At 31.0% G+C, this 23,153-nt stretch overlaps 1 protein-coding gene and 1 long non-coding RNA gene across 2 annotated transcripts; both read right to left on the reverse strand.

The window, feature by feature from the left end:
* Positions 1-7,616: 7,616 nt before the first annotated feature.
* Positions 7,617-9,168, reverse strand: LOC132800652 (uncharacterized). Its single transcript, XR_009635861.1, has 3 exons — positions 8,795-9,168; positions 8,630-8,706; positions 7,617-8,355 (listed from the first exon to the last, which is right to left on the reverse strand). It is a non-coding gene; the product is annotated as an uncharacterized LOC132800652 (long non-coding RNA).
* A 470-nt stretch (positions 9,169-9,638) lies between these two features.
* On the reverse strand, positions 9,639-13,485 carry LOC107417725 (putative disease resistance protein RGA1). Its single transcript, XM_016026361.3, has 3 exons — positions 10,047-13,485; positions 9,872-9,938; positions 9,639-9,724 (listed from the first exon to the last, which is right to left on the reverse strand). Exons 1-2 carry the CDS (start codon positions 13,483-13,485, stop codon positions 9,874-9,876), a joined length of 3,504 nt encoding a protein of 1,167 aa, XP_015881847.3. The 3' UTR covers positions 9,639-9,724; positions 9,872-9,873.
* Between the last annotated feature and the right edge of the window lie 9,668 nt (positions 13,486-23,153).

Below are 23,153 nucleotides of genomic sequence, written 5' to 3' on the forward strand. Positions count from 1 at the left end.
AGTCGAATTTGTACAAATTTACAAGGTTATTACCATTAAATTTGTGACTACCACATGCTAAGGCAATAAGATATTCCAAAAAATAAAAAATAAAAAAATAGTTACATGGAATGTTATTCTATACCACTGTAAAAAAACCAAAACTCCATGCTTCCAATTTCTAAAGGTTGTATTTGCATTCCATTTGAACTTTCAATACGTAGAATGTGTACAAAGAATGGCCCCTTTTAATGTTCAGTTATTGAGGCCCAAAACATGATGGGCCACATTGGGAGCTGAACTTTCCACCCCAAAAAGAACCTGCACCAGCCCAAAATCCTTTACGAGGTCCAGTTCGTAACCTCACTCAGCTCCGATATCTCTCTTGGTCTTGTTTTCTTTCTTCTCCTGCACCTTTCAGACACGTATATAAAAAATGACGAAGTGGTTGTAGAAGGCTCATCAATGGAAAGGATTATGGGGATTGGAACCTTAATAATATAGTTTTTCCTTTGTTTGAAAAATAAAGAAATAAAAGCATATCCATGACGGTACACAAACCTAAAGCTCCTCTACTTGTTCAGTTATCCTATTTCGCCCCAACCAATTTTACATATCTTATAGCCCCTGTTACTTAAAAAAATCCAATATAATGAATAGAAATTACATGTACTAATAAAAAAACAAAACAAAAAAAAGGATGCAAAAAAAAAATTAAAATGAAATTGAAAAATAAAATAAATAAATAAATAAAGAGAAATATGGAATTACAAAAAGGCTCTTAGTGTGGATTCGTGCATATTAGTTTATAAATTCTTGAGCCTAATAAATAAGTTATCTGATGTTCTGAACAATACTAATGAATCAATACTAGCCAAGAAATGAGAAGAAAAATTTATCTACTGGAACTTGAATCAAATGTTATATGATGGTGGAGTTTGAATGATTGAATTTGAAAAAAAAAAAAAAAAAAACTGATTTGATATATCCAACTTCTATTTATTTTATTATTTTTAATGATCTGGGTTTGGTAATTTGGATCCGAATTTCAAGATTAATTCTGCCTTCTTCAGTAGGCGACAAAGAAAAGATAAAAGTGGATAGTATATGCTTTGGCCAATGCTTGGGTACGGAAGAAAATTGATATTCGTTTGTTAAAAGCAATATTTAAACAAGACTCTTATTACATAGAATATCGGCCATCATGCGAGACGAATCTGTAGAGGGGAGAGAAAAAAAAAGAAAAGAATTAATATTTTATTTTAGAATATATATGTATATATATATATATATATCAAATTACATGGACGATCGTGAGGAATTTCATCTTTTCCTTCTTCCCAAGTCCCATCCAAACAGGTCCATGGCACAATAAACCTTGTTTAAATAAATTAAAATATCAATCTTAACCGTTGCATTTATGTATTTTATATTGATATAGGCGTTGCATTAAACTGAACAATAAAACAATGGTAGATTTATATCCTTTTATGTAATTCGGCAAACACAGTGCAGCAAATGTAACCAAATGGATTAATCATTCAAATAGGACCACGTTAATTACATGAGTTGCCCACTAAGATAGGGAAAAGGGCAAAAAATATGATGATTTTTATATAAAATTCGCATTTCAATCAACCTTCAAATTTATTTAGTATTTGCAATATCATTGGACATTTAGGAGAAAAAAAATTATTATGTACATAAAAAAAAAAAAAATTTGATATGGGGCGACGTGGATTTAGTCGTCTGCGTCGCCCCATATGAAGTTTTTTATATCAAATTCACATTTCAATTAACTTGTAAATTTATTTAGTGTTTGCAATATCATTGGACATTTAGGGGAAAAACATGATCATGTATCTAAACAAAAAAAAAAAAATTTGATATGGGGTGACGTGGGTTTGGTCCTCTGCGTCGCCCCATATGAAGGTTTTTTTTATGAAAAATTCACATTTCAATTAACTTGCAAATTTATTTGTGTTTTCAATATTAATTGACATTTAGGAAAAAAAAACTGATCATGAATACAAAAAAAAAATAAATAAATAATTTGTGTCATTAATAATTATTTTTAAGAAATTTTTACTTAATAATTGTGTCATTAAAGGTTTGAAAAATTATTTAAAAATCTTTTTTATTTTTAAAAGGTAATGAAAAATTATTTTAAAAACTTTTTTGTATTTAAAAAAGCATTTAGTGACGCATTTTTAAAAACAGTCGCCTATTATTACATTTAGCGACGAATCTGGAAACTACTCTCACAGAAATGCGTCGCTGTTTAGTGAATTTAGCGACGCATTTTTAAAAAGAGTCTCCTATTATTACTTTTAGCGACGCATCTGGAAATAGTCTCACAGAAATGCGTCGCCTATTCCAGCTTTAGTGACATTTTGTTTTCCTCCAATTTGAAAGTTGCTTTTTGGTTTTATCAAATTAAGATTATTTAATAGATAAATTCATACAAAATAATTGATAGAAAATAAATTTCAAATAAATATAGGCATAGGAAACTAATATTTCAAATAAATGAAATATTAACTTATATAATAATTTTATTATTTTAAAATTAATAGTTTAATAAATAGTTAATACATATTTAATAGATAGGAAATAAAAATATTGTGAAAATTTTAATTATTTTGAAAATTTTAATAAAGAGTTAATAAAAATATGAATTAAATATATTAATTATTTATTTAGTTTTTTGTTTTTTAAGTACAAATTATTTTCTTATTAAATTTCAATTATTTGAAATAGTATTTTTGTTGTTTAAAAGGGAATAGGCGACTCAATGTTTTAATAGTGCGTCGCCTATTAAATTTTTTTTTATTCGTTCCTTTTTTTAAAAAAAACAAAAATATAGTTTACATACTTGCAAATTGAAATAGAAAATATTTTTTTCTTAAGAAACAAAATAAAAAGAGAACAACAATAAATATAAATATTATAGAAAAAAGGCGACGCAATTAGGAGTAATTGCGTCGCCTGTTCAATTTTTTTTTTAATTTGTTCAATTTTTTGTAAAAAAAAAAACAATTTACATACTTGCAAGTTTAGATACAAAATAAAATGTGTTTGAGAAATAAAATAATTAGAGAATGATAATAAAAATAATCACTGAATGCAACAGGCGACATTGCATCGCCTTTTCCTTTTTTTTTTGTTCTTTTTTTTTAAAAAACCAAAATACAATTTAAAGACTTACATATTTGTAGGAAGGTATCTTGTAAAATCAGATAAACTAGCATTGAAGCACAAACACATGACTAAAAGTATAGCTCATTTAAAATATACTTATTTAGATAAATTGATCAATAAGTCCTTGTTGTATTAGTACTCTATATTTGGTATACCCTATCTTAGATCTTTAGATATTTGTGTTTCGTATATACACATATATGTGAATAATGAAATAACAAAATAACAGATATTTGCTTCATACTTTTTAAAATTATTTTTAGTATTTATTTGCTAATAAAAAAAGAAAAAAATGAAATAACAAAATAAAAGGAAAAAATGGAACAGGCGACGCAGTCGTAGCAAATTGCGTCGCCTATTATTTTTTGTTTTATTTTGTTCCATTTTTTGAAAAAACAAATCTACAATTTAAAAATTTACAATTTTAAACAGAAAATAAACTATGTTTAAGAAACAAAATAATTAGAGAACAACAATAGCAAGTGACGTAATCAGAGGGTTATTACGTCTCTTGTTCCCTTATTTAAAAAAAAAAAAAAACAATTTAAAAGACTTGCAAATTTGTACGCGGGCTTTTGAATCTTGGCGCGTTTTGAAAATGTACGCCTTTTTTGTCATTTTTCTGAAAATTTTGGCGCGTTTTGAAATTTGTACGCGGGCTTTTCAATCTCTTTTATTTTCAAAATTACATCAAATACTCTATCTAATAAATATTAGATTTGGAAACAACCTAAGAGGGACTTGAAGAGTGAGATATTTCAGATTTCATTTGTCATTTGCCTACATTGCCGTCAGAAAGCCGAGTTTCTCTGTGTCACCCTCGTTGTGAGTAGGGTTTCTTCTTTTTTCGTCTCCATCGTGTAGATGAGTTTCTTTTTTCTTTGTTGTTGGCAGTTGCATGTGGTGGGTTGAGTTTTTTATTTTTTTTTATTTTTTTTCATATTAACCATAGATTAGTTTCGTTAAATTTTCTTAATCTTGCTTTTGTAGATATTTTGTTTGTGATATTGCTTAACATTGTTTTGATTTGAGATGGTCTGTTATTTTAACTACACACAATATCATACTTTTGTTGAAGAAGAATTGGTTGAAGAAGATGTTCTTGGTGATACTACGACGGCTCACAATCCATCTCAATGAGTATGCAATTCATGGAGATCTCCATGGTAAGTAAAACTACTTTCTAAATAAATTGGTAAGTAAATTTATAAACTTATGGTCGAAGTAATATTTATAACATTTAATTAATTTTTTTATTTGCTTTCCTAAGAAACAACGGTAATATTCTCTATATCATCTACTAAATTACTTTTTAATAATTAATATTTTTTATTTTGCATAAGTGTTTATAATTTTATTAATTTTTTCATGCAGTACTATGAGGGTGTAATATATTCAACAAGAGGATATCAACTTCCATCTCAACGAGTATGCATTCATGGAGATTTAATTAATGTTGCTTTTGCTTTCCCATATACAATAGTTCAATAGTTACCAATTCAAAAACTAGTTCATGAAATAATATTTAATTTATTTGATAATTATTTTGTTATGAAAATATTTTTTATGCAATTTTTGTATTCCAATTACTTTCGATCAAGATAATTTTAGTTATTTTGGTATTTTTATTATTTTAATTTTTTGGTATTGATAATTTCTAATCAATTTTCACACAATTATAAAAAATAAATAAAATAAAATAAAATAAACTAAACCCTAACAAATTAAAAATTAAAAAATATAAAAAAAGCAAAAAGGGCGACGCATGACACATTTAGCGACGCATAACATAAATGTCACCAATTCAACTTTTAGCGACAATAATATTTAATGATGCGAAATAAAGGTTGCTAAAGGTTAAACATCAATATATATAGCGACATATTAATTTCCTAAACAGCGGCGTACAATTAAACTTGTCGCTAAACGTCTAACATTTAGCGACGCATATATTTGCCAAAACATAGACATAGTATTTTAAATGTCGCTAAAAATCCTAACATTTAGCGACGTATATAATGTCGCTGTTTCATCTATATTTAGCGACATATGTTTTACAGCGTCGCTGTTTCTCCATTTTTAGCGACCTTTTCTCATACGTCGCTGTTTATCTAATAGTTTTAGCGACAGAGCATTAATCGACGTGGTATAAATGCGTCTCTGTATATTTCGTTTTACTTTTTTTTTTTGCGTCGCTAAATCGCTATTCTCTGTATATTTGAATGATTAATCCATTTGGTTACATTTGCTGCACTGTGTTTGCCGAATTACATAAAAGGATATAAATCTACCATTGTTTTATTGTTCAGTTTAATGCAACGCCTATATCAATATAAAATACATAAATGCAACGGTTAAGATTGATATTTTAATTTATTTAAACAAGGTTTATTGTGCCATGGACCTGTTTGGATGGGACTTGGGAAGAAGGAAAAGATGAAATTCCTCACGATCGTCCATGTAATTTGATATATATATATATATATACATATATATTCTAAAATAAAATATTAATTCTTTTCTTTTTTTTTCTCTCCCCTCTACAGATTCGTCTCGCATGATGGCCGATATTCTATGTAATAAGAGTCTTGTTTAAATATTGCTTTTAACAAACGAATATCAATTTTCTTCCGTACCCAAGCATTGGCCAAAGCATATACTATCCACTTTTATCTTTTCTTTGTCGCCTACTGAAGAAGGCAGAATTAATCTTGAAATTCGGATCCAAATTACCAAACCCAGATCATTAAAAATAATAAAATAAATAGAAGTTGGATATATCAAATCAGTTTTTTTTTTTTTTTTTTTTCAAATTCAATCATTCAAACTCCACCATCATATAACATTTGATTCAAGTTCCAGTAGATAAATTTTTCTTCTCATTTCTTGGCTAGTATTGATTCATTAGTATTGTTCAGAACATCAGATAACTTATTTATTAGGCTCAAGAATTTATAAACTAATATGCACGAATCCACACTAAGAGCCTTTTTGTAATTCCATATTTCTCTTTATTTATTTATTTATTTTATTTTTTAATTTCATTTTAATTTTTTTTTTGCATCCTTTTTTTTGTTTTGTTTTTTTATTAGTACATGTAATTTCTATTCATTATATTGGATTTTTTTAAGTAACAGGGGCTATAAGATATGTAAAATTGGTTGGGGCGAAATAGGATAACTGAACAAGTAGAGGAGCTTTAGGTTTGTGTACCGTCATGGATATGCTTTTATTTCTTTATTTTTCAAACAAAGGAAAAACTATATTATTAAGGTTCCAATCCCCATAATCCTTTCCATTGATGAGCCTTCTACAACCACTTCGTCATTTTTTATATACGTGTCTGAAAGGTGCAGGAGAAGAAAGAAAACAAGACCAAGAGAGATATCGGAGCTGAGTGAGGTTACGAACTGGACCTCGTAAAGGATTTTGGGCTGGTGCAGGTTCTTTTTGGGGTGGAAAGTTCAGCTCCCAATGTGGCCCATCATGTTTTGGGCCTCAATAACTGAACATTAAAAGGGGCCATTCTTTGTACACATTCTACGTATTGAAAGTTCAAATGGAATGCAAATACAACCTTTAGAAATTGGAAGCATGGAGTTTTGGTTTTTTTACAGTGGTATAGAATAACATTCCATGTAACTATTTTTTTATTTTTTATTTTTTGGAATATCTTATTGCCTTAGCATGTGGTAGTCACAAATTTAATGGTAATAACCTTGTAAATTTGTACAAATTCGACTCATTGTTATAATATTCTGAATTTTCATTTTTTAAATGAATTATTGTCTTCTTATTATGGACATATCAGTCAAATATGAGCATCTCGGGGCATTGTTCATTAATACTGTAAAGTAAAAAAGAGAAAAACAAATGAATGATAAGAAAATTTTTGGTAAGTTATTGTAAAGTTCATTAAAAGAACAAGACAGAGAAAAAAAGAAAATAATAGAGTTAGATAGTCAGAGGGCAGGTAACATAACTGAGTTTAACCCCTTAAAACAACAATAAGAAGCTCTAAGAACTAAGAACTAGCATTTGAATATAAACTTTAAAATTGAATAAAAAAATATACACTTTTTATGAAGAACCAGATCCCATTATTCATATTTGTAATCTTGAGAGAGCACACTAGTAGTAGTAGTCCTCCATCTACTCTGCAAAAGTAAAATGAGTAGACAACTAGAAAGAGTAATCCATCCATCATCCATGGCAATTGTAGTCTTATTTCTTCACCAAGGTATACTCTACAGCATTCTACCCCTATTCCTATACACATACAACATCACTACATCATATAAATTACATATGTTCATGTATATATAGATAGATATACGAAACTTCATTTCTGAGAGAAAAACTATATATGTAGGTCAGCAGCATATATAAACTGTATATTTTGCATATATAAATATTATGTAAGCCTTTTGCACAACCTATAGAAACGACTTGGTTAGAAAATATTCAGGGAAGTACGTGCAGCTAAATGCAGATTCTAATGACAGAAATCAATTTGTGGCATCAGAGAGCCATAAAGTTCTCAAAGTGACTCTTGAGGTTACATTTATAAGAAACATGGTTAAAGATTCATGCCAGAAATAAATGAATAAGTAGAAGTGCTTTTCACCAAAGCTAGGAATCAACTTCTCTTTCAAATACAAGATGGAATTGTCATCCAGAAACAGCATCATTTTACCAAAGTGAATTGGTATAATACTCTTATTTGTTAGATTTTCCCAAGTGGTGATTTAGTGGCTATAAAATCCCCACATTTAAAGTTTCCATTTCCAAAAATAAAACAAATTTAGAAAATACAAGAAGAAAATAATAATGTTCAAACTTCTCAACGCTGCCTTACTTTTACAAGTATCCCAAGTAACCTTACCCTTTGAGTGCTTCAAGCAATTTTCACTTGATGCATCTTCCAAAACTGAATTGCAGCAGTTCCTTTTTTTTTTTTTTTTCTTTTTCTTTTTCTCCTTTTTATTCTACCATTCCATTTGCTAATCTTCAATCAACCTTGAGTACGACCCCACTACTATTTCCCTTGACTCTTGAAAGCTGCTTTTAAGTTCTATCCATGCAAGAATTTCTAGCTTGGGCTCCATTTGCCTCTCACACAAGGACTGCTTCAGAGATTTGTAAACAATATTGTTTGTTTCACCTTAGCTTCCCCTTGTTTAACAAAGAGATTGTATAGAGGAAGTAAAAAATGGTTAGAAAAATCAATGGCAGAGGTTCGGGAATCTGACCATAATACACACAGTAATCAAAGGAGAAAATCCTAGACAGAGACAGTAAAACCTACAGACTGTTCATGAATGATGCTTACATGGATTGGCCTGAGCATTTATATAATTTTCAAAAGCAATTTGGCTGTACAACCGAGTTATGCTTCTATATGCATATAGGATAAAATATTCAGCAAAGAGAAGGATGGTTGCTTTACCTGCAGATGGAGTTGCAGTGTAATGTATTGAATTCCTTGAAAAGGTCACACCAGCTAGTGCACCTCCATCTACTCTGCTGCAATTAAAAAATGAAACTTTACTTGATATGAGAAGACGAACAGATTAACTTCAAACTCTAGGATATGTGAATATTGTAGTCTTACCTTTAAAAATATATATGGAATAGAAAAACCAAACTAGTCTTCCACCAAAAGAAGTGGTGGAATATGGATATTATTTCATAAATTCATAGACAAGTTAGCAGCGGGAGGATGTTCATGATCATAAAAGCCTTTCCGTCTCCATCAATGTCTGTCTATGAATCTTCGGATGATCCTCACTTTCTCAAACAGGTTACATGCAGTGAATTTGGATAGGTGAAATTAGTACAGCAGCGAATTTGAGAGGAACATTTTTACATTTACAAAATTTCAGGATATTGGATAAACATACCGCTTTTGACCAGTGTAATGTTTGAGTTGTTAAATAACTTCATCAGGGAAACATTTTCCTAGCATGTCGATCGAAATCCATGGTTCGTTACAGACTCAAAGAAACAAAAAATTAAAATGGACATTTCTTTAATATTTTGAAATCATTCAAAAGAAGATCATGATGGTAATGAAAAATAAAAAATAAAAAAATGAAAAAAAATGGGGAATTGCATATGAAGAAGCAAGAAATTAAGAGATTGACAATTTGACACATTTCATGTACCTGGAAAAAGTAGAAAACTCTGATTTTCATTTCATCTCCCCTGCCATTGTACCTCGACTAAATGCAACTCTATCTTAATAACTAGGCCAATCTTTATTGCTGGTGGGAATAAACTTATTCTGCTTGGGCCACTGTCAAATTTCACTCCTTATTCATGTGGTTATCATTGTGACAACAAACTGCAATACCTCATGGTCGATCTGGTTTAATAAGAAATCATGAAGAGCAAATCACATTTAACATTATGAAAATTTAATTGTAAAAGCAGTAATGGAAATTGTTTAAAATTACCTATTAATTAATGGATGAATGTTGCAAAATCGTACAACTACAAAGATTTCATGCTTGAATCTTCAAATATTTATGAAATATGGATCCTGAAAATAAGATAACAAAAACTGGAAATGAAAGTCTGATAGATAATGATAGATTCTTGCCGAATGCTCACACACACACACACACAATATATATATATATATATATATATAAGGACAAGAAAAAGAAAGAAAAGACAGGGTAGTTACCATTATGACAATCCTTTGTTGCAAAACTGTGATATCCAGGACTTGTTAAATACTTTCCAATTACAACCTGTTTAGATGCAAAGTCAAAAAGCTAAGAAATTTTCTTCTGGATGTCACATAAGAAAAATAAATAATAAGATTGTGAAAATTGGAAAAAGGTTATGAGCTTGTTTACTTGGAAAAGTAGAGGACGATTCAGATTTATCTTGTAAATTTGATTTCAAGATCAACTCTGTGATGTGAGCCACCTTAGGCCAGTCTTGGCCTATTTCTCTCTGACATCTTTTGTATAAGATGGGACAATCTTCAATCTCTAGTTTGTGTAAAGAGGTGAGCCGCTGAACTCCTTCTGGTAATGATGTTAACTTTGGACATTTAATAATTTTCAGCATCTTTAGGGAGTTGAGGTTGCTTATCCACTCTGAAATTTCAATCAAATTTTGACAGTATCCAACTTCAAGCTCTTGCAAGTTAGTAACATATTGAAGTCCCTTAGGGAGAGTCCTCATTTGAGGCAAATCTGTTAAGACAAGTGAGCGCAGACTACTTTTCAGAGGACGCCATGTTAACACATTATCATCAGCATGGGACATGTCCAGTTCTTTGCAGCCCTCAATTGTTAATTCTTGAAGTGAGGAGGCAAGATGTTGAATACCGGGAGACAAACACTTCAAGTTAATGCATCGAGAAATAGCTAACGTCCTTAGAAAAGTAATGTTTTTCAACCATTCTGGAAGACATTGCAAATCTTCAACTTCGAAAAGAGCAAGCTTACTGAGATTGGAGAAATGAAACAAGGAAGAAGATGATGAGGCTGCTTCCTCTATTGTTGTTTGGGTCTTTGTCGTTACTGCCTGTTGGAATGCCTTCCATGTGTTGTTTTGGATGCTCAATAGTTTGATATTCGGGGAGAGTGGCAAAAGAGAAAACTTTGGACAATTATAGATATTGAAATCGGAAAGACGAGGAAATGAAAGTAATATGTGACTCATTGATGTGCCAAAAGAACATTCATGATCTTCTTGAGCTTCTTCACTATCCACTACTACTTGCTCCTCCTTCCACCATCCCTTTAGGTTGGGCAATCCTATAAAGAACAATGATTCAAGGGATGGTAGTACTGCTGTAGATGACAACGTAAATGAGTTGTTTGAAATATATTCTAGACCAAGCACATTTCTGAGGTGTAACAGCTTGAGAGAAAGGAATTGATTTAACGATGGCAAATATTGGCATTTCATACAGTATTCTACAATGAAGTATTCAAGTTTTGTAAGCGATTGAAACCAACTTGAAAACTTCTCACCCTCATAATATTGTAAAACCAATAATTTCAAATCTAGGTGTGGTTGGAGGCCTTCTAGTGTTGCTTCATATTCAACATCCTTCAGATTTGAACTATCAACACTCCTCCAACATAAAAGCAAAGAAATAAGATGTTGTTTTTCCCTCAAATTTGCAGTCCTAGTATCTTCTCCATTTCCTAAATTATAAATAGCCAACTCTCCTCTAAGGTTATTTAATCCCATCAAGTCCTTTAGCTCACCAACCTCACCATTATGCCTACGTACAGAAGTACTTGTGGCATCCTTCAATACAAATTGTGATAATGTTTGGAGATTAGTCAACTGTGATAGCCCATGTGGCATATGAGTCATACCGATACAATCTTGAAGACTAAGATTTACAAGGTTGACTAGTCGCTTGATGTCTTTGGGTAACTTTTGGAGTCCCTTGCAATAAGACAATTTCAACGTTTGCAAATTACACAACATTGTAATAGAATCGGGCAATGCCTTGACATCTTTATTTTTAGAAAGATCAAGGTACCTTAGATGTTTCAACTTACCAATACAAGTTGGCACTATCCTAATCCCCAAATTATGAAGATCCAAGAATCTGACAAACTTAAAGTTTGACACAACTACATCACAAATTGACTGTCCTCGTCTTCCTTCAACTATACTTGATGATTGACCAAGCAAAAGAATAGTTCGGATCCTATTTTCTTTAGAAACTGTAGTTGGAATTCGTTGTAACGAATCTAAATGAAAATTAAATGATACATGGCGAGTATCATTCTCAAAATTACTTTTCTTATTTGGCTGCCAAAGGACATACTCTGTTCCTCCTACTTGTGTTGCAAGGTCATGCATGAGGTCATGCATTTGACATCTTTTGTCCAGAATATCTCCTTGTATTTCTTGAAAGAATGATCTACAAAGTAAATCCATAAAATACTCATGACCAACATCCACTAACGACTTAGTTGGATACGATGGTTTAATATATCCTAGAGCCATCCAAAGATTTGTTAAGATCTCTACACTGAATTCATGACCTTTAGGAAAGAGCTTACAAATGGCAAAACAATGCTTCAAATGCAATGGGAGATTATGATAGCTAAGTTTTAAGGTTGGTAGGATGTCATGTTCTTTTTGAGGGAGTTTTGAAAATTCCAATTCAAGGAAAGGAGACCATTCCTTTTCTGGATTCTTAAAATAGAACATTCGGCCTATAGTTTTTATGGCCAGTGGATTGCCTCCACAATGTTCAACAATCTTTTTTCCAATTTCAACAATTGTAGAATCGTTGGGCTCTTGTCCATGCTTAAAAGCCACCTTTTTAAACAGAGACCATGATTCATCTTTATCGAATCTCCCTAAGATGTATGGCTTCATTTTACTTGTACTCTCAGCAACCTTTATATTACGAGTGGTTATTATTATTTTACTCCCTGATGCACAATTTGCTAATAAATTTTTCAAATTTTTCCATGGTTCATGATTTTCAATCCATACATCATCTAGCACAAGGAGATATCGTTTTCCACTTATTTCTTTCTGAAGCAGCTTCTGTAATTGATCTATCTCTAAGTTTTCTAGACCCCTATTAGTTGCAGCTTTAATGATTTTCTCAACTAGTGATTTCACATTGAAATCATTAGAGACATACACCCACATTCTTAAATCAAAATGCCTTTTGACCTTATCATCATTATACACCAATTGAGTAAGTGTGGTTTTTCCTAATCCTCCACTACCAACTATGGAAATCACTGATACATTCTCATCAACATTAGAATCCAATAGAATTTTCAAAATTTCCATTCTATCTTTATCCCTCCCAATAACTTCATTTTCAGGAATATATGAGTGAGTAGGCTCTCTCTCTATATTGACCACTTTCTCTTCCAAATGAAAGGGTTTATCATCTCTAATAGCAATCAGTCTTTCCTTAATAGCTTTTATTTTGTGACCTAGCTTGTGCCTAAAGACAACTTGGTTTGAGGCTGAGAAGAAAGTACATACCTTCTTCATCACCTCACCGTCAGCCATTGCCTTTTGCCAATGAGCCTCGTATGAGAACTCGTCCTTCAAGTCATCAACATCAGAAACAACAGCTTCAAGCCTCCCGAGCCAGGTTCTAACTTGATGGTTATGGGCCTGCTTCTCCTCCGCGTCAAGAAGTACTGCTTTGATGGTCATAATGGTTTCTTGGAGTCCTGCAAGTTCGTTGTTTACACCCCAAAGCAATCCTACCTCTTCCACAGCTTTAGAACTCAACCACCCGATGATTCCCTCAGCAATGATAGAGAGGATAGGTTCTGCCATTGGTTTGTTTGGATAGATTGGAAAAAAAATAGCTGAAATAATTGTTCAAAGTTTAGAAATAGAAAGGTTATGTGGTGGTGAAGATGAAGCTTCTTCGATTACTTTGCCAAATATATACATGGAGTTTTGCTTCATTATAGCAATGTAAGAAGAAAGAAATGGATTAATTGTGATACAAGTAATGTATTTATTCTTTGCAAAGAAACGGATTAATTGTGATACCACTAATGTATTTATTCTTTGCATTTATGCATTTTGGTCGTAGTTTAGTAATATCCATTCAAAATAAAATCTTAAAATTCTTCCTTTGTTTCTTTCCCTAGATTCATCGAGTTTTGCATGGTGGCCAATATTCTACCTTTAATGGGGTCTTGCTTATATCTTACTTTTTAAAATGTCAAGAAAAGAATATTAATTCACACTCAAGCCTTTATCATAATCCATATGTCTAGGTTTGTTGGTTTTTTTTTTATTATTTTTTAAAATCACTTTCTCATTAGTAAATGCAACCTTTTTTTTCATATGAAAATTACAAATAATTGAAGAGGATAAGGGGAACCGAAAACTTGGCTCAACAAACATTCATTATATGCATAGATCAAAGGCGAGGGAACATGTGAGGCCTGTAGAATTAATTTACAAGTATAGCCAAACCTATAAAATGAATGGCATTTGAAAACAAATAAGGTTTTAATATGACATACACAATTTCATATACATAAATAAATATATATATATATATATATAGTCAGCCTTTCTAAGATCTTGATGAAACTCACAGCAGTCTGAAGGTGAGTTGTTGCAGTACTGTTGCCAAAAGTCCCCTGTTTAGAAACAAAGAAATGATTCAGTGACATCTAATTTTGTTGCCAGAAAACAAGAATTAATGTCTCATATATATACAGCATCACACATACCCTTTGGACATGATTAGGATCTTTGAATTACTCCTCTGTTTCTCATGATCCAGCAATTAATAACTATACACCAGACTAGTCAATTAGATAGGTAAATCCTGTCATTTGGTGCAGGCAGTACAATATTTGGTACTAGTCATCTGCAAATTCAAGTGGTCACAAAATCTTCAATGCTTAATTATACACAATAGCCATGCAGTGCCATAGATGATATATCTGACAAATAAAATCATAAGCTTATACTAAATTCGATCTTGTTAAATTTGTTTTAACTGCAGATATGATACTCATAGAAACAACTTGATGAGATTTGCGGTGAAAATGCACAGGCAGCCAACACATTGCTTAGGAAATCTATAAATTAGAGAATGATTGACATATAAGTTGACCTTCATATTCCTCTTCTGTTGCCATTTTCAACTTTCAATTTCAACTTCATCTAATATATATAGCAGTTCCACGCCGACAATTGAGCAACCTGTTCAGAGATTAGACATGTAAAATAAGTAGCTTATGAATAAAATATGTTCAATACAAATATGTGATGTTAAAATTGTTTTATATAAAAACGGACGTTAAAATTGTTTATGGTACCATTAACTAATGGACCAATTCTTGCAAAAATTTATAATCCAAAGATCTTTTATAAGAACCATTTCTCTATCTCTAGCCTTCTTTATGCTTCTATCTGTAATTCAACATAAATTTAAGTTATAACTTATTCATATACCAAAAAGGATCCTGAAATGGGAGAAATTAGCATTGACCATGACAAGAAACCGGTAATGATCAATTTCTTTTTTGACTATTACTAAACTTTTGTTCCATGTATAGGTACTTGGATTAGAGAATAAGATTGAAGAATCGAGGGTTCTGATTTCTTCACTTTGGGTGATTTCATGGGCTAGGCCTGGAAGAGTGATTTGGGCTGAAGAGTGGCATGGTTTTCAAGGCCCGCTTATTTTTTTTTAATAAAAAAATTTAATTCTAAATACAATTTATCCCCCCCCCCCCAAAAAAAAAAAAAGGAAGAAGAAGAAAAGAGGTCTATATATGCACTTTTTTTTAACATATAGAATTCTATTTCTCTTTTATCTAATGTGGATGTACTGTATTTTTATTTCTTTTATTTCTTTTTTAAATATATATAGCTTTGGTTGATTATTTTTATATTTCTAAAGCAATTTCCAACCTATTATAAGGTCATTATAAATTATTAAATACTTTTTTTAAAAAAAATTATGTTTACACGGTCTTGTCTTTTATGAGGTCGGAAAAAAGTAAAAACTTAAATGGAGTACCCAAAAAAAAAAACAAAAAAAAAAAAAATTGACCAGAAACCAATATAATATATCAGCCAATAAAAAAAATCAATATATTTCTAAATCGATTTCCAACTTTTATAAGGTCGTTTAAATTACATGGAGTGGACAAAAAAATTGACAAAAATCAGTATATATGGTCCCAAAAAAAAAAAAAAAAAACAAATAACGTTTTTGTTTAAAAGAACCAAAATAACGTTTTTCTCAAGATATTTTTTTGATCATTTTTTACATAATACTTTTGAATTTATATTTTCTGCGAAACAAATTTATTTCTAATAACATAATTTTTTTCTTTTTCTTTTCTTTTTTTTTTTAGCTGAATTTTTTGGGTCCATTTCCTTCCCTCCCACTCTCTACTTTGTAGTCCTTATTTTATTCTTTTCACCATTTGCACTTCTCTATATTCCCTATCAAAGATAGGCTCAAGGAACTAAAGCCCGAACAATGCAAAAGACAGACTCAAAGTATACTTTAAAAAAAGAAGAAGAAGAAGAAGAAACCAGCTCAAAATATATCTTCCAAAAAACCAAAAAAAAAAAAAAAAATTCAAAATAATTATAACATAATCTTTTTTTATCGTTTTTTGGGTTGACTTCCTTCCCTCTTGCTCTATAGTCCTTTACTCTTTTCACCCTTTACGCTTCTTCGTATATTCCATATTTAAGATAGGCTCATAACGTGAAGTGGGATGGTTGAACATTCATATTCTATATTTAAGATAGACTTACAAGGCGAAGTAGAGTGGTTGGGCATTCATATTTATGTCCTCTATGTACACATTCAGGTGGATGGGATTAGGGGTAGAATTGGTATAGGCAATTAGACAAATAAATAAATAACTGAACAAAGCAAGATTCAAACTCTCTTTCTTTTTCTACTTGTTCTGTTTTGAGTTTACCAATCCTTGCCTTTGACTCTTACTCTTACTCAATTTTCAACCTTTGCTCTTTTTTCTTCACTACCAAACACAAACTAATATGGAGCTACCCATGATTCGGTGTGCGTGAAAGGCATTAGTACTGAACCAATTTCACTTGTCAATAATAAATGAAAGTTTTGGTCAAACTAATAAATGAAGGCTATAAGAATGATTTATGTCATATTCATGTGAAGGGAGGGAGGCAAGAATAATTCATCCATCAACACACTCACTTCATGTTTTTGCATCCACGTAAAGTAGGGTTGCAAGAAGAATTGACCACAAATGGTTGATTAATTCTTGTTTGTCGTGCAGGTGAAGTGAGGATTGCTAGAAAAATTTGTGTCATAATCCATGTGAAAGGAGGGTAGCAATTATAAGTAATTTATGCCATATCCATATGAATATGAGGGTTGCAAAAATAATTTACTAAACCTACACTTTATTCTTGATTGTCATTCATGTAAATTGAGGGTAGCAAAAGGTAATTTCTGCCATCCATATATATATATATATATATATGAATCAGGATTGCAAGAATAATTTACTAAACCTACACTTTATTCTTGTTTGTCATTCATGTAAAGTGAGGTTCACAATAATAATAAACTAATCATGCAAAAAAAAAAAAAAAAAAAAAGACAATTAACATGCTTGATTAATTCTTGCTAGTCCTCCAAGTCAAGAAAGGGTTGCAAGAATAGTTTCTAAATATGCACGTACACTTGTTTTTGTTTGATAGAAGGGATAAAAAAATGGAACGAATGAATAAATCTTTTATGTATGTACATGAAATTTTTTTTTTCAGAAACTTAATTTCATAAGTAGTATTGTCCCAAAAAAAAAAAAAAAATAGTATGAAAAATTGTCATACAATTAATAATGAAACATCAAAAAAAAAAAAAAAAAGAATAATTAAGATAGAAAGTCAGTTTGTCATCTTCAGTAAAGTCTGTTGATCAAAACCCTTAATGTAACAATTTTACACTTTTTCAGCATGTACAATGCACGTACAAAAATGTTATTTTAGCCTTTGCTTTAAAACAAAAAATGAAAACAACGGTTAATTAGTATTGTTCATGAATTTTGGTTTTGGTTGTGGATGTAAGGGGCATAATATTGAGCCTACCTCACACATCAACAATATGTCAAAGTTAGAAGAATGATCTTTATCCTTGTGAATGGAGGATTCTTTATTCTTGTTTGTTGTTATTCATGTAAAGTGATGATTGCAGAATAATAAACTAAACACGCTTGGGCATCAACTGAAGCCTACATTGTATGTTCTTATAGTAAGTATTCTAAAGAATATGCACCTTTCTGTTTCGTAATATATAATTCATTGAATGGTACTTAGTATTTTGAAATTATTTTCTTCAACTCACTCATACCTAAAGAATCAAACAGTTCAACTTCCTGTGACTCTCTGGTATTAGTTGAAACTGTTTATGAAAAATTCCCGATATCTAAATTTTTACTTTCCTGATAGTTACAGAAAGTTCTTTTGTTTTTAAATAATTTACTGCTGTCAAATCAAAGCTGGAAGGCTTCCGAATTGCGGTTGAAGTCTTGGGATGACCTCAGTAAGCTGTGGTATGTTTTGTCAAAGGAGAAAAACATGTTGATGACTCAGCGCCAGATGCTTCATGCACAAAATCTTCGGTTTCCTAATCCAGAGAGAATTCCTAAAGTACGTTAGCCTCCTCTTTGCTTGTGTTTTTTTGATACATTTATGTCATTTTTAAGTAGTTATAATCATCCTAACTAGTAACTAAGTATATGTAGGCTATAGCCAGCACTTGATGTACTTTGAATGCTAAGATGCAATCACCGTATGTATTGTCTCAATAGTATTTCGATACGTACCGTTAGGCGTATCGGAAATTTCACCGATACACAAAAATGTGTCAACCGATACTACCGATACACTACTGATACGCGTACAATCAAAAAAAAAAAAAAAAAATGACGGTTTCATCTTCGCTGAAAATAAATAAATAAATAAATAAAGAAGAAAGAAAGAATTCATAGGGAAAAGAAACAACTCTTCGACTTCGTATTCGTATCTTTTTCTTTTATTCAGTTGATATATATGTTTTCTGTTTACAGTTTGTGTTACAATAGGAGTCTGAGACATATACGTTTCTGTTTGCAGTTTGCGTTACAATAGAAGTCTGTTATAGTGGGACACTGTGTATCATGTATTTATATTTTCAAAAATAGCAAATAAAGACACTAATTTAATTGCATAGTATTTCTCCTCACTTATCCTTTTTCATCCCTAATTACAAGCATTATTTATTTTTAACATTCATTTTAACAGTTCTATAACTAATATTTTTTTTTCTTTCACTCTGTTTTTCATCTTTATGATAGATTTTTGAGAAAAGTTAGAGACATATATCTACTCTGTTTTTCATCTTTATGGTAGATTTTCGTGGAACACTAAAGACATATATTTATATTTAATATGTTATATAAAATTATGAGCGTATCTTACGTTACACGATACGATAGGATATATGATACAATACATATTTTGACAACTATGAATGCAATAGCATTGTATATTCTAATCCATTCATTATCCATGATTTGGTAAGGATATTGTGGGGCAATATCTCTCTGAATATTTTTCTTCCCTTCCTAGAACTGGTTTTATGTTTTTTTTTATGTTTTTCCCCATGCTACCGGTAAACAGTAGGACCAAGAAAAACTAATTTTTCATGAATGATGTTCCCCACTATATTGTTAAACAGTTAGATTAATAAAATCCTTAAGCAATATCTTTCTTCTTATTTTAGATTATTTGTGCTATAGTTTGTGTTGTATGCTGTATCAATATGTTGCCTTTAAGGCTTTCAATCAATTATGCATTTGCAAAACTTCCCTCTTTGTAATTTTAACAATTAATGTTTTCAATTCCTGGATCACTTGTTTACTGCTGTTATGCTGTAGTTGCATCTCACACTAGCTAGTCATCCCGGAAATACTGGGCTTGAATATTTTCCCACTATCTTGGTTGTCAGATTTAAAGAAACACGATGGAGTATGCATAATAAAACCATTTAACGCTTAATCTATTCAAATGAATATCCAAGTTTTCTTTATTTTTTAAATTTTCCATTACAGTACTATTGCTAATTGGATTGTCGGTTATTACTCGCTGATAAACGAACTTTAGGTGAGCAAGTCAATGTGCCGTATCAAGCATGTACTTACAGAGAAGGCAATTGAAGAATCTGATCCGAGGAGGTCTGCTGAGATGAAGAGGATGATAAATGCTTTTTGATGGCTTCCTACTAATCCTCCAATGGCAGTTCTATTGGGCATATTGGTTTGCCAATATGTTGCCCTTTTTTTTTATTTTTATTTTTTTTTATTTTATATATATATATGTGGAACCTGTAACTTTTTTGGTGATTCACTAGGTATTGTCACCTGCTTGCACATTTAGTGATGACTCTTTTCCACCTTCCAAATTAATTTCATACTTGAAATGACGATCAATAGCAAACTTTCAGCACCAATTGTGTCTGATGGCTCTGTGGAACATGACTCGAACTGATACTCTCTTTCCTTTTGAAATATCAACAGTTGAGTAGTACAGGGAAGAGAAACCATAGTGAGGTCAGGATATTAGAAAATTTACTGGTAGGCATTAAGTATTGTGCTAGAAATTCTTCTTGGTACTCGGTTAATTATGACAGGGACCAACTGAAGCCTAAGGTCTTTTAAGTTATCAGGACCATAACTCTTACTGCACTAGTCAGCTGTTACTAACAATTATGAACCATGATTTGCAGTGGTTTTTGTTATGGATGGTCAATCTATATTCCAATTTCCAACCCGTAAACTCGCTTAGCCTTGGATGATCTGCTTTGTGTGCAGGGTAAGGAAACAATAAGCCTGAATTCTATGTAATGCAAGAATATAGTCAGGTCTAGTTTTCTGGTGCCTGCAAGAATATAGTCTGCTTATGATTGTCGTGTTCTTTTTCTTGTGAAAGTACAATAAATTAGACCGGTATGTTGCTTTCAATCACTCTCTTTCTCTCTCTTAGTCCCAGATGGGTTCCATTGTAGGGTTGGGTACATGGTCTCTCTTGGGCTGTGTTTGTGAAAGTAATCAAAACATGATTTGTATTTGTCTAGCTAAGATCCTGTTTTGGCCATTCCTATTTTTTTTTTATTCAAATTAATATTCGAAGATTATTAATTTAAATTAAATTAAATTTAAGTTGTTTTAATTGAATTTTTGAATTTAAAAATCATGAATTGAATTCTTGAAGTATATGAATATAAGTTTGAATTTAATACATGCTAATAACTGCGTCCATGTTTCGTTCAATAATGTTGTTTGACTGACACAGACTGTTTTAGCTTATTTTCAATGTTTCCGATGTATTTTGTTTCATAATCAGCCAAATCAAGCTGTAATTTGCGCATGGCTTTTGCATAATAGATCCAAGGAATATTTGAATAACGGTTTTGTGGTCTTGAGGCAATCAGCGAGCTTAGAAGCACAAGTTGGTTTTTTGGTTAAGTACTAGAGTTTTTATGACCATTTTAATTTGCAGCTCACCAGCGCCATAAATGGTGTGTACATTTGGAACCAACTTGCTATAATATTGTACTTCCTGTACCAAATGACATGGTATGCATTCTTATGTTGGGATTTGTTGAGAATAAAAGACTTGTAAAAAAATTTGAAGCAAATGTATCTAAATACTCGCTTGAAATTTGTGTTTTTTTTATGTTGAGAATATTGTAATCTTGACCTTATTTTATTCAAAAAATTAGCACCAAATGTATCTAATTAACTAGTTTTTCAGCTGAAATTTGTTGAATTAAGACTACTGAGGATGACTGTGTCGCAGCAAGAATGGCCATTTTGCTTGTCTTACTGAGTCTGGCTGTTTTCCCTGAATAAGTAGTTGGTTCCATGTTTTCCAACTACACCAACTTACATTGGTAAAAAGCTCTTCTGGTCATTCATTTGTTTTTGATATATAAGCTTTGAGAATGTTCCTTGTATAACCTCAAAAATCACTTTAAAAACTTCACAGTACTTCCGTAATAATGCCAAAATTGGTTTCTGTCACCCAATTTTTTTTTTTTTTTTCCCATTAGCTCTAGCTGCTTGTATTTCTCTGCATATTATTCAGTTACCGAATTGTTTCTATAAGTTTCGCAAAAAGCTTATACTTTTATGCAAAATATACAGTTTGTGTTGCTAATTAAGTTATATGTTCAATACAGAGATAAGGAGAAAAAGTAATATAAATGATATCTTCAGTTTGATATTTGTTACTGTAAAGGTATGCAAGTAAAAACCCCTGGTTTTCCCTCTAAGCAAGTGATGCTATGAGTGTTTCCATATACACACGCGCACACACACACACACTCATATATATGTACATATATGTGCAATGAAGTTCTTATTATTTATAAGATGGATTGCTATTTGATTAACCATTTTTGGTTTACTCAACTATGACAGTTTGTAATTCATCTTCAGTCATTGAAGCGTGTTAATTTGTACTTAAGGTTTATATTTTTGTTTTTGTTTTTATTTTTCCCCCCTATTTTAAGTTAAGAATTTACTAAAGTGCCAGTTTCCTTATCCTCATTGATTACTTTGTTTTATCATGTGTTCATCATTTCCCTGATCTCTTTCTATAAATGTGTTGGTTGCTGCATAGTCCTGATTAGCCATTCGCTAGCCAGTAGTTGATATATATATATATTTTATATATATATTGATTACAAGTGGAATGGAATAAAAATAATATATGAATTTTTTTAAATTTTTTTCTTGTTGCCTTGAACAATGCCTCTCTGTTTTGTATCCTAATTGTTATTTAATCTCACGAGAGGATCAAATTTCTTGTCGGTAGATATGAACTTAATTTTTCTTTTTATTTTTTCACTTTTTTATGAATTATCATCTTCTGTGTTAATAGTCTTTCACTATATTTTCAGTCTCAATGAGATTATTAGAATAGGAAAAAATTAAGTTTCATATTGAGATTATCAGTCATTAGCTTCTCTTGGTTATGTCATACAGTCACAAAACAAAAACAGAGCTTTTCATCCAAAAGCAAAAGATGGAATATTGGATAAACTTTCTTTACATTAACAGCATTACAGGAAATTGGATAATATTCTAACCACTCAATTTGGTAACACATCTACTGCACAGTGTTAGTCAAATTAAGTTTTATAGAATGGTTAAATATGAATTTTTTTTTTTGGTTCTTCGTCTAAAGAAGGTTTCTTCTTCTGTCAATCTGTTTCGTAATATTGCATAAATTTTTCATAGACATAGATTATGTTGTGCATTGTAAAATAGTTGAGAAAAAAAATTAAATATCTTTGCCCTTCCTAAAAAAAGACCAAAATTAAAAGGTAACCTGAAAGCCTAGTCTAGCCTGGGAATTTCTATGAGATTGAGGTTGATTCATCTACAACTAGAAAACAAAAATATATGAAACTGCAATTATCC

Source organism: Ziziphus jujuba, chromosome 2, assembly GCF_031755915.1.
Source record: "Ziziphus jujuba cultivar Dongzao chromosome 2, ASM3175591v1".
Classification (NCBI taxonomy): Eukaryota; Viridiplantae; Streptophyta; class Magnoliopsida; order Rosales; family Rhamnaceae; genus Ziziphus; species Ziziphus jujuba.

What these genes read in the sequence shown, in the direction of transcription:
- LOC107417725 (XM_016026361.3), bottom strand. Translation starts at nt 13,485, where the DNA reads ATGGCAGAACCTATCCTCTCTATCATTGCTGAGGGAATCATCGGGTGG. An exon ending in ATCGTCCTCTACTTTTCCAA is followed by an intron (nt 9,939 to 10,046) that starts GTAAACAAGCTC and finishes GCATCTAAACAG; the next exon opens with GTTGTAATTGGAAAGTATTT.